The 12,706-nt window shown below is 39.8% G+C and overlaps 1 protein-coding gene across 1 annotated transcript in view; it reads right to left on the reverse strand.

The window, feature by feature from the left end:
- ALK (ALK receptor tyrosine kinase) overlaps positions 1-12,706 on the reverse strand; it is a gene marked incomplete at both ends in the record, with an annotated part of 722,117 nt that overhangs the window by 71,069 nt on the left and 638,342 nt on the right. The window contains one exon of the mRNA XM_083376785.1: positions 10,980-11,142. Coding sequence (XP_083232911.1) covers positions 10,980-11,142 — 163 coding nt within the window. The remainder of the gene's footprint in view (positions 1-10,979; positions 11,143-12,706) is intronic.

Raw genomic sequence — 12,706 nt, forward strand, 5'->3', positions numbered from 1 at the left:
TATTTTTCTGTGTAAGAGTAGATTTTGCATATAAGCAATAAAGTCAGGAACCCAGAGAGACACTCTTAGTGCCTCATTCACCAGCTGTGAAAGAAGAACAGTTAGCTCCAGGTCGCAACTCTACACATTTGTCAAAGCCTATAGCTACAAAGAGGGCATTTGTTCTGCCATTGATAATGCATGGCAAATTTGCACGGCTCCTATAGTGCCAATTATCATCTTGTTGGGATGAATGACAGTAGTTAAAGCAACAAGAATGTATACAATGGTGTTTTTGACAAGGTCTGGGGATACAAAAATGGGGATTTGGTTTATAAAAAAAATCTATGCTTGCTGCATTTTTATTGTTTTGAGGGACACTAAATCATGCTGTAAGAAGCCAATTGATGGTCTTTTCTATGTCAAAGCAATTTGTTTGACTTGGGACATGGACTGACTGCTGTAGAATTTGAGAGGCTCTGAGAAATGTAGATAAAGAAACCTAAAAAATGAGATCTTAACCTTTTTTCCCTTGGATTGATTGCATTTTTTCCTTTGAGCTATTTAATTTTCTTTCTTATAAAGCACTTATCAGAGCAACACAGAGCAAAAAAAAGCTGTTTAAAAATACATATAAAAACTTAATTCCATTCTATTGTCACCATTAAATAGCAGGAATAAAATTAGTAACAGAATGGGTTGTGGTACTAAAATTAAAATTAAAAGTTAATAAATCTGGGAGAATTGAAAAAAATCCTATCCTAGTGTAAAAAAATAAAACCGGAATGGATGCCAGGCATACAGTATCTTCTTTCTGTAATGCATTTCAAAAGCAAGGATTTACTGCTAAAGAACATCCATCAGGCTCTTCTCAAAGATGATAAGGAATTGGATCTGAATATACATATTTTTTACTTTTGTTGTTGCTAACAGAATCAATTATCTGTGCCTTGCTACTTCACTAATAATAGATCAGCCAAATGACTGAAAAAAGACACTGAGGTGGGTACTAGTCCCAAGTGAAAGCGCTTAAGCCTATGAAGACATGAATTATTCTTACATGGATTACAAACTGGAAGAGAATATATATTTAAAAAGTAGTGTGAAAATCTGCAGATACCACCATACTGCCAGATATGGAGCTTCCTTATGATGAGTCTGAGTCTGCACTCAGAATTAGTTTCCCTTTGGCTCTTCATGCATCCATGTGACACTCAATCAAAAATGTTATACTTACTTTTCGGATAAAGTTAGCTTTAGGAGAGAGAGGTGGGGCAACAGATATGGAGACACAAAGAGGCAAATTTTAAACAACACCCACGAAGGCTTTGGGAAGAAAAAGCTTCAAAATGGAGCTGATGGCTTTCAGCTAAAATGACTAATGTGGACTTAGAGAGCTCTAGTGTTTGTTGTAAATGGGTTGTTGGTTTCAGTCCAGAGAAAGACTGGAGAGTGATTCTAAAATGGATTAGGTGTTCCTTAGCCGAAAACTTCTTAGTTTGTAAACAGTACTAAATCTATAAAGTGTGTTAAAGAGGAAGAGAACCAACATGGGACTAGTTTCAGAGGATCCTTGCTAAGGCTAAGGATAATGGAAGAGAAGATCAGACTGTTTACTTCTCAGAAGTCATCAGCTGGATGAAGGCATATTGTCAGTTTGCCTGACTAAAAGAGGAAACATTGCCACAAACTAAAAAGAAAACAATTATAATTAAGGAACCCCCTGGAGATCAGGTCTCTTCACAATACTTTGAATTGAATTGAACTGAATTTATTAAATTTATATGCCGCCCTTCTCCCTAAGGACTCGGGGCAGCTCACAACAATAAAAAATTAAAAACATAAAATACAAAATTTAAAAAAGAATTAAACAATGAAGTAAATACATAACAATAGACCCAGTAAAACCAAATTTAAAACTACAGTCAGTCCAGGCCCGATTGTTGGAACGTCCATGTCTTCAGGTCACGGCGGAAGGACCGAAGGTCAGGGGCCATCCTCAGCTCCAGGGGCAGTTCATTCCAGAGGGTCGGTGTGCCCACAGAGAAGGGTCTCCCCTGGGGGGGGTCGCCAGCCGGCATTGCTTAGCTGACGGCACCCTGAGGAGGCCGACTCTGTGGGAGCGAACTGGGTGATGGGAGGTTGATAATGGCAGCAGGTGGTCTCGCAAGTACCCCAGGCCTAAGCCATGTAAGGCTTTAAAAGTGATTACCAGCACCTTGAATCGCACCTGGAGGACAACCGGAAGCCAGTGCAGCTCGCGCAGGAGTGGTGTAACATGGGAGTATCAAGAAACTCCCATAAGCACCCACGCGGCCGCATTTTGCACCAGCTGAAGCCTCCGGGTGCACTTCAAGGGCAGCCCCATGTAGGGAGCATTGCAGTAATCCAGGCGAGAAGTGACAAGGTCATGGGTGACTGTGCATAGGGCATCTCGGTCCAAAAAGGGGCGCAACTGGCACACCAGGTGAACCTGTGTGAAGGCCCCCCTGGTCACAGCAGTTAGATGATCCTCCAAGTTAAGCCGTGAATCCAGGACACCCAAGTTGTGAGCCCTTTCAGAGGGGGGCAATACCTCCCCCCATCAAAAGAGGTGGAACATGGACAATATGAGATGCCGGTATCCACAGCCACTCGGTCTTGGAGGGATTCAGCCTGAGCCTGTTCCTTCCCATCCAGATTTGCACCGCCTCCAGGCACCGGGACATCACGTCAAGGGCATCGCTGGGTTGGTTTGGGGTGGAGATGAACAACTGGGTATCATCTGCATATTGGTGATACCTCACCCCAAAGCCACAGATGATCTCACCCAATGTTAAACAGGAGGGGGGAGAGAACCGACCCCTGAGGCATCCCACAAGTGAGGGGCCTTGGGGTAGATCTCTGCCCCCCTGCCAATACAAACTATGAGCAGCCCAAGAGGTAGGAGGAGAACCACCATAAAACAGTGCCTCCCACTCCCAACCCCTCAAGTCACCGCAGCAGGATACCTTGGTCGATGGTATCAAAAGCGAAGGTTGGAGACAGGATGATAGTTATTCAAGGAGGCCGGGTCCAGAGCAGGCTTCTTGAGAAGGGGCCTCACCACCACTTCTTTTAAGGCAAAGGGGAAGACACCCTCCATCAGTGAAGCGTTGACAACTGCCTGGAGCCAGCCCCCTGTCACCTCCCCAGCGGCCAAAACCAGCCAGGAGGGACATGGGTCCAATAGACAAGTTGTAGCGCTCAGTCTACGCATAATCCTGTCCACATCTTCCAAAGAAACAGGGTCAAACTCACCCCAAATATTATAACCAAGACCTGTCCTCTCCACTCCGGCAGATTCCATCCAGTCGGAGTCCAAACTGGACTCTGAGCAATTTTGTCCTGCAGATACTGTACAAATTTCTCAGCCCTACCCTGCAAGGGGTCATCCCTCGGTCACTGATTTAACAGTGAGCGGGTCACTCTAAACAGGGCAGCTGGGCAGTTATCTGCGGATGCAATGAGAGCGGAAAAGTAAACACGCTTTGCCGCTTCCATCGTCACTAGGGAAGACTTAAGACAAGTTCTTAGCCGTGTTCGATCAGATTCAGATCTGCTAGACCTCCGACAGCTCTCTAGGCATCTTTTCCGGTGCGTCATCTCCTGGAGCTCCTTGGTAAACCAGGGGGCCACCTGGGATCTGTGCTGGGTCAGAGGCCGCAAAGGCACAACTTGATCCAAGGCCCCAGCAGCAGTCCTATCCCAGGCTACCACTAGGGCCTCAGCAGAGTCATGGGCAAAGGAAGCAGGAAATGTCCCAGGCTCCGTCTGGAACCTCTCGGGGTCCATCAGGCGCCTGGGGCGGAACCACCTGGTCGGTTCTGTCTCCCAGTGGCAGGGGGTGGCGTATTGGAAGTCAAGCCAGAGAAGAAAATGATCAGACCATGACAGAGGTTGGATGGTTAAATCCCCCCTACCCAGATCATTAATCCACTGTCCAGAGATAAAAACCAGGTCGAGTGTGTGCCCTCCATTATGGGTCGGGTCTTGAATTATTTGAGTCAAGTCCATGGCTGTCATGGAAGCCATGAATTCCCGAGCCAACTCAGACGCCTCACCTGTGGAAGGCAGATTGAAATCCCCCAGAACTATAAGCCTTGGGAACTCAATCGCCAACCCAGGCAGGACGTCGAGGAGCTTGGGCAGGGCTGATGACACGCAGCTGAGAGACAGGTACATAATCAATAGGCCCAAGTGAACTCCAAGACCCCACTTCAAAAGGAGAGACTCACACCCGCCTATCTGAGGGACAGTGGCTAATCATGGACAAAGACTCTCTTTAATAATAACCGCCACTCCCCCCACCCCTGCCCTGGGCCCATGGCTGGTGAAGCACCCAGAAGCCCGGTGGGCATAGTTCCAAGAGGGGGACACCCCCCTCTTGGCCGAACCAGGTCTCTGTGATGCAGGCAAGGTCCACGTTCTCCTCCTCAATAAGATCATGTAAGTTCTTGCAAGTGTTGTTGATGTCTACCCATCTCCCCCTAATTCATTTAGAGAGGAAAACGTCTAGCAGCAATGAGAACTATTCCTTTATTTATAAACAAACATAGATTATGTAATAAGGGTGTTGGTTGGCACCAGTGGTGTTTTCACTCCAAAATATATCAGAATGCACATGACCCATAGATGATTATGTCAGTTTGCATGTCAGGTAGAAAAACTCCCAAGCACTTTGCTCCCAACAATAGCCTTAAAAACAATGCTTTTCTGCCCTTTCTTAACACTCCGAATCAGTCTCTGAAATGAAAGATGACTCAGCTTAAACTGGGAAAAATCTCTCTGGTTTGCAAGGAACCATTGGCGATAGGCTTTTCTTGGCCCAAACCAAACCAAACCAAACCAAACCAAACCAAACCAAACCAAACCAAATCAAACCAAGCCAAACCAAACCAAACCAAACCAAACCAAACCAAACCAAACCAAACCAAACCAAACCACTAAAATTCTAAATGTTTATTTTAAAGAAAACAATCTTCTAGGAACTGAATCTGCTTTCATTCTGTGGTGATAACAGAATAAAGGAAAGTCAAGGAGTAGGCAGCAATTACAAATGCCTACTGAAATGCATCTCTCTCTCTCTCTCTCTCACACACACACAGAGAGAGAGAGAGAGAGACAGAGAGAGAGAGAGAGAGAGGAGTTGTGATTCTGTGCCAGCCTGTGCTCCCAATAGCTGAGTCTGAGGGATCTGAGGAGGAGGAGGAGGAGGGGTTTGGAGAGCCTTCGGAGTTGGAGGGAGGCTCTGAGGCATTACGGGACTCACAGTCAGAGAAAGAGCCGGGCCCCTCCAGTTGTGTTCTGTATGAGGCTCAGCTGTGTGGGGAGGATGACATGGACTCTGAGGTTTCACAGATGAATGTATTTATAGACACTCAAAATAGAAGGCAACTTAGCAGAGCAGAGCAGAGAAAGACTATGCGGCAACTCAGCGAAAGGAGGAGAAGGCATTGAGAAGCCACACCTTGGGGCTGCTAATAAAATGGGAAGGTGTGGGCAGTGCTGGTTGCTGAAGGCAACCGTTTGTAGAACTCCAAATGAAATCCTGGTCTGTTTGTGTTCTTGCTGAACGTCTTGTTTAACTCTTGTTTTTGCTGTTTGAACCATTTATTTGCTAAGGAAAATATTCTGTTGTTTTTTGTACTTAAGTATTTGAACTGTATATAAATTGGATTTTTCCAGCCTATTGATTAAAAAAAGGGGGTTGTCCTTGACAAGCAAACAAGGACGGTCATAGGCTGGAACAGAACACACACAAAGACAGCGTTTGAAATGTTAATATCACAAGTGGTCTATACTATAGTATGCTGTCTGGGGAATTTCTGGAAATTGAAGTCCACATATCTCACAGTTGGCAAGGTTGAGAAACACTATTATAGGAATGGATTATTTGTTGTTCAAAAGCATGGTGCCTATTGCCAGTAGATAGACCAAGTATCAGACTTTTCTATCATTGATGGTCTTTATGGCATCTAACTGAAATCATTCCACTTAAAGACATACTCGACTCTTACTCTTAATCTTAGAGGGAACCACCAATAAAATGTTCTACATGGAAAATTTATTTCATATTTATTTGTTTACTTTTTATTTGTTTACCCCCTTTTTTAAAAAAAAATGCTCATTCATTTTGTCATACTTTAGCCAAAAATGAAAATTTTTCCTTTTGTCCAATGTCATACCCCACTCCCCATCATGGCTAGATGTATTTTAAGGAGCAAAGAACTTCAGCTGATATCATGCAAGGGACCAAGGGCAGCAATGCTGAAGATCTAACAACAGAAACAATATAAGTTACTAGGGAAATTGACCCAGAGGAATGTTCTAATCAACTCAGCCAAGCCGATTACAGTAATTGCTCTTAGCCAGAGATGTCCATCAAAGAAAGTACTTCCATGATATCCTAAATAAGCTTCTATGTCTGGTATTATGCAACAGGTTAAGATATCTTGCAATATAGAGAATGTTTTGACTCAATATATCTCCAAAATAAGCAGAATTAAGCATTATAACAGGAAAGACAAAATGCACAACATCCCATTAAAAAAGCTAGACACTATATTGATGACTTGTAAGTTTTGATCTACTTGCTAGTGTATTAAATAACAAAGTCAACCTTGGGATACTATTAAATGTTGTTTCTTCCCCCAACATTAACATTAAATAAATGAGATTCTGTATATATAATTTACTGCTCTTCTCTTTTACATTAGGGTGATATTTTTATATGCACTCATATAACATGCCAGCCTTGAAAAATTATTCCCACCTGTTCTCCCACAGGAAAGTCATTCTTTTCTAAATGGCTGAATGAAATATTATTAGGTTTTTTTCTTTCATTAGCAGCAATTTCCCTAAAAATGGTCAGGCAAGCAGATTTGGGTTCTTTTTCTACTCAATTTCACCAAGTTGTGTCTCAGCTATTTAAACCACCATTGGACACTGTAGGGATCTGTCTGTCTGTCTGTCTGTCTGTCTATTCCATCTATCTAATCTATCATAGAAGTGGCCTTCAGAAGCATCAGGAAAATTGAAGGTTTTCATTTCAAAGCAAAATCATGGAGACTTCCAAGGAATATACCAGTTGTTTAGAACTTCTCTGGATAAGAAGAGGATTGGACATCACCTTTATGTGGTCCAGACAATTGCTCCTCATGAGAAGACCACAGGACAGTGAATTTTTTGTAGTTTGGAATGCTGGGAAATCAATAGATCAGTCATCTTCTTCATAAACATGACAGAGTATTTTAAAAGACAATAAGTTTGCAAGCTTTACTTTCTAATTACTTTCTAAAATTGCCTATTAATCATGTTTAAACTATTAGAGACCTTTGAAATACCATGTTGGAAAAGACTTTATCGGATAAGTTTATATTCAATTCTGAACAAAGGAAAAATTAAACATCACTTAAGAAAGAATTTGAAATACATAATAAAAAGCTATGTAAGATTTTGATCCAAAAAGTTATAAATAATTAATGGTCCAGATAAATATGGAGTATGGATTTTTATTATCAGATTTTGGAATTAACTATTAAAAATAAACAGTTTCTACTGAGAAACAGATTTATTTTGGCTATACTAGGTCAAAACAAAAATAAGTGATAATATTAGAAATTGGAAGCTAGAGAGGACTAAAGGTTCTACCTAGAAAACAAAATACAAGCCTGTTTTTCATATCAGAATACTGGGGCTTACAAAATAACACAAAATGTTATAACAGTGGAAATATTAAAGGATATCTTTGAAGAATGGAACAAGAAATTAATAACTACAGTATCAACACTGTCAGTAATGATGTTTGCTTCAATGGCTAGACTATATCTAAAATATGTTTATGAAGGAGACTTCCGATTTGCCATCGGTGCCTTTGGATGCATGGAGGCAAACTCCGTCTTCAGCATCTGATTTCACCCCGCTGGGGGATCCTGGAAAGGGTTGAAAGTCACACTATAAGGGCGACGAGCGAGGATGGGATCACCGCTTGATTGCAGGAGGGTGGCAGCCCTTCTGCTTGATCTGGGGCAGCACTCCAAACCAGTGGGGGAAAGACCAGCCATAGCAATATGGCTCGTCATTAAGCTGCTGACAAAATTACTACCAAGCACCTTTAAAGCAATGCGAATGAAACTGGGTGAGATCTGATCTTCTCTCTCTCTCTCTTTTTAAGTGAATTTTATTTGTTTTTATAAGAGTGGGGAGGAAAATGCAGGGATGGGGTACGGGGTTGAGATAGAGGGAAAGTTAAGGGAGGAGTTGGGGTTTCCCCCAATTACATTCAATATTTAGCAAATAGCATATTGTCTGGGTTGATATACATCAATAAAAGTTGTGAGAATAATGATTGATAACAATAATAGACATAGCAAATTATAGTAAACAATGTGAAATTTTCAATCTCTAATATTTTTCTTAGTAAAATAAGGTAAAAAAAATAAATATCACGTTCCTTTCTCTCTAATTCGTTTGTCTAGCCATTGATAAAATTTATTCCAAGTTCTATAATAAACTAAATGCTCTTTTTCTTTAATCTGTAAAGTTAATCTGTCCATTTCTGCACAATCTAGTATTTTCTTGATAAGCATTTCTTCAGTTGGTACCCTCTCATTTTTCCAGTATTGGGCATACATAATTCTCACTGCTGCTAATACATGCATTAAATACCCAGTCTCTTTATCATAATTGGGATCTATCATTCCTAACAAAAAAATTCTATTTGTTTTTTAACCATCTGCTCCAACCATAAATGTATCTTAAGCCAAAACCTTTTAGCTTTAGAACATGTCCACCAGAGATGATAATAGGTACCTGGTCTTTGGCTGCATTTCCAACAAACATTTGAAGTATTTTTAAACATTTTCGCTAGTCTCACTGGTGTCATGTGCCATCTATAAATCATTTTATACAAATTTTCTTTATATGATACAGCTTTAGTTAATCTAATATTTCTATCCCATAACTTTTCCCATTCTTCAAGTTCTATAGTGTGACCAACATTTTTTGCCCAAATTATCATTGTTTCTTTAACTTGTTCTTCCTCCATCTTTAGATTAAGCAGAAACCTGTAGAGTGTTTTAATCAGCTTCTCATCTGTTTTTAACAATATACGATTGAGTTCTGTCTGTTCATTGTAAAGCCCCGTTGTTTTCAAGTCTTTTTGTTTGAATACAGCATATGGTTATGAAAAACACATTGAAACATAGAATACATTTTCAAAATATGTTCTGTATGATATGTGTACAACAAATATGTATATTTTGGAAAAAGAAAACCAAAGTTAAAATATTTGCAGGCAGGATCAAATGTATTAACTCATGTGGAAATGGCTCAGTTTAGAAATAAACCAAATCACACATGCCTACCCCAATCTTCTCAATTTTTACAATGTTTTTTAAAATGATGCAGTGCTTTCATTTCTTAAAAAAAATAAGTCAAATGTGATTCTCTTGGCAATTTTTTTATCTACAAATGGGTTGAACTTAGTAGCAATATAATATTGCTTCTAAACAGTATAACAATTATACACTTCACATTTGATTCTGGGCAGCATTTAGGATTGAGTCAGCTTGGCAGCCCTTTGGTAGTTTTACTATTTACTGATATCTACACATTCTAAACCAGAAATCATCAACTGTTGTGAAACAACTTGCCCTCCCCATAAATACAGACAGAGGAAAAGGAGAAAATTACAGAAAACTACAAAACTATAAAACTTTGAGGAGTTCTCACATGTGTTCTTGCAAGATTTGGGTCATCTCCTCAGTTCTTGCACTGGATTACCATATGCTTTTAATATTTAATTAATTATAATAGGATGAAAAAGATTTCTTGGAACTGCCAAAGATGTAATGGTATCCTTGGATACTGTGCTACCATTCCCATAAGATTAGATGTTTCATATTTAACTCTACACAATCCTCTCCTTAAACTATGATAGAGGATTTACTGGTCTATTCATACTGCAGCAAGGATGTGAGAGCTCCTTATGCCATTTCATATCGGCTACAAATGTAATGTTTAAATTACTAATCACACCTCTTAGATATGGGCCGATCTGCATAACAGGCTAATTAAGCTCTTTTAAATGGAACTGGCCAAGAATAAAATCTAGGGTCATTAGTTCACCCTACGTTTTTCAGGAGTAAGGATTTTCTTTTTTTTCTAGTCCCCGAAATAATGAATAAAATCCAATTCTGCCCTTCCTTAGTCTCTTCATTTTTTTGTGTGTTTCAATTTCTGTTATTTCTGCTATTTTTTGTCCTTAAAAGGACTGTGGGGTTGTGTGTGAAGCCAGGAGATCCTCACGGATGTCTGGCAACCAGTCCATCTGTTACTCATTTAGCACCACCCAGGAGGCACGTGTGGCTTAAGGATTGCCACGGACACGAGTAACTCATGGGGTGTGTGCCGACTCTTTGTATAAATGGGGAAAGACACTTTCAGCGCAATGTGATTGCGGGGCTCCCCGACAGACTATCCAACATATAGTGAGGGAATGCACTAATAGAAGATACCCAGGAGATTTTAAGGACTTCCTCTGCGTAACAACGGCAGCTACTGACTGGATTTCCAAACTCGACATTAAACTCTGAAATGTTATTTCTGTTTTCCTCTTGGGTTTTATTACTGCTTCTTTTTTTAATTGTTTTAACTGTTTTAACTTGTAGATATGAAGTGCTTTTAATATTGTGTGTGACCAGCCGTACGCTAAATAAATGTGTGTTTCAAGGCTTAGCAAAGTTTGGGAAAACAGATTTTAGAGATCAAGCTCTGCAGTTTTTCTGCCAGCTCATTTTTAACATAATAACTGTTGTAAGAAACAAATAAAATTATGAATGAGTACCTTTCAGTCTTCCTTCCTCTTGTCTTTCCATGTCATCTATCATCTATCTATCTATCTATCTATCTATCTATCTATCTATCTATCTATCTATCTATCTATCAATGTTTCAACAAATAAGTAAAAGAAAGCTCACCTGTATGTATTGGCTGCAGGAACTCTCCATATCTGTACACCAGGAAAATGTTCCTCTGTTCCTACCAGTACACTGATATTAGAGATCCTATAGGCATCATTGCACTGGGTCTGAGTAGGCCCTTGTGATCCACTGGCACCACAGGTGGAAAACACCCAATTATCTGAAAGAGATACATGCAGGTATATCCTCAGTATCAAAGAGGTGGCAGTTAATATCCTCAGCTGCATGACAACAAATGAACAATCTACATGAGTCTCACTAAAGAAACAAACTTCACATTCAGTTGTTCCAATATGCCATGTGCTCTCATTGGTTAACAAAGAGGGCCCCCCCTCTCTTACAAAGCACATGCAGGATAGATCTGCTGGTAGGAACAAACTTGGGGGAAACTTGAGATTCGAAGGAGAAAAAAATATTTGTAGGAAACAAATTAAAATGAGAATATTCCCAAAGGACTGAGTATCTTCAATAGATATAGAGTAAAAAAGAAACACTCAGAGAAAAACTGAAGGAAGAGAGGATGGAATAGAACTATATAACAGACTCAATCCTAAAATACGTAGCTTAAGCCTCTCCATCATCCCTTAATGCTCCCCAGTAAATGTAAAATCTACAGATAACAAATTATTTGCCCCTAATTTATATTGATGGAGAAAAATGATACCATAAAGCAATTAAAACTTAATTTCAATTTCTTTTAGCTATAATTGTGTGATTTGGGTTTCCCCTCCATTGTGAGTCGCATTTTAAATTTTTACAGTTCAGCTGAATGCTTAAAAATGGGTTGAGAATGTCCTTTTTTCTCTTGGACCTTCACATTTCAGTTGCAAATTCTGAAAAGGAATTATATTCATATTTGTTTGAATGCAAATGCAGCATTCCTTGTGATCTGGGCCCCAATAAGGCAGGTTTCCTAATTGTGGGCAAAGCAGTATTCACATTCAAGTAAGGAGAAATCCATGTCAGATCCCCAAAGCCCAAAGAATGATTGGTGGGCTCAGTATGCAGATTCCCAACACTCGAGGAGGCCTTTAAAATGTTCATTCCAAATTAAACCTCACTGAGTTCAGTGGAATTTACTTTCAGAAAACATGAATGTAGGACGGGACTATGCTTTATTGAGGGTTTACGTATTATTTTGATAGTGTTACTATCAAAAGATAGTGTTTTTGGTTTTTCTATTCTTTTAACCGTAATAAAAGGGAATGGTAAAAACTTTCAAAATCAAGGATGAGAAATGCACAGGTTGAAAAAGAACTACACTTCTTTTTCAGTCCATAGAGCCTACACCAATGGATATATCAAATTTTCACATCACAATTTTTTTTTAAAAAAAGAGTTGATGATTAATGGACAAAATGGGTGCCCTAAAATCTTCAGGAAGTTAAATCACAAGAAAAATTACGTGAGAACTGTATGTTTATTATTTTGCCCTTCTTGGATAATAATAAATTAACCACTTTTAGAAAGATTATTGTCAGGTAAAGGCTTGGAACTTTCTTGTCCACACATCTGTTTCCAGAAATGGAAAATAAAGCTCATGAGACAGAAATGTGAGAAGAACTTGTAACTTTTAGAATTCCATTCTTAGACTGAGATTTTATTGCATTGAGATAGGCCTGTCCTATACAGTGACTCATTATGATATATCAGTGAAATAATTTTAGCACATTCAAGGAGCACCCAATGGGTCTTAGAAGCTCCTACAATGACAGTGCATGTTC

This window comes from Vipera ursinii (genome assembly GCF_947247035.1).
Source record: "Vipera ursinii genome assembly, chromosome: 1".
Lineage (NCBI taxonomy): Eukaryota > Metazoa > Chordata > Lepidosauria > Squamata > Viperidae > Vipera > Vipera ursinii.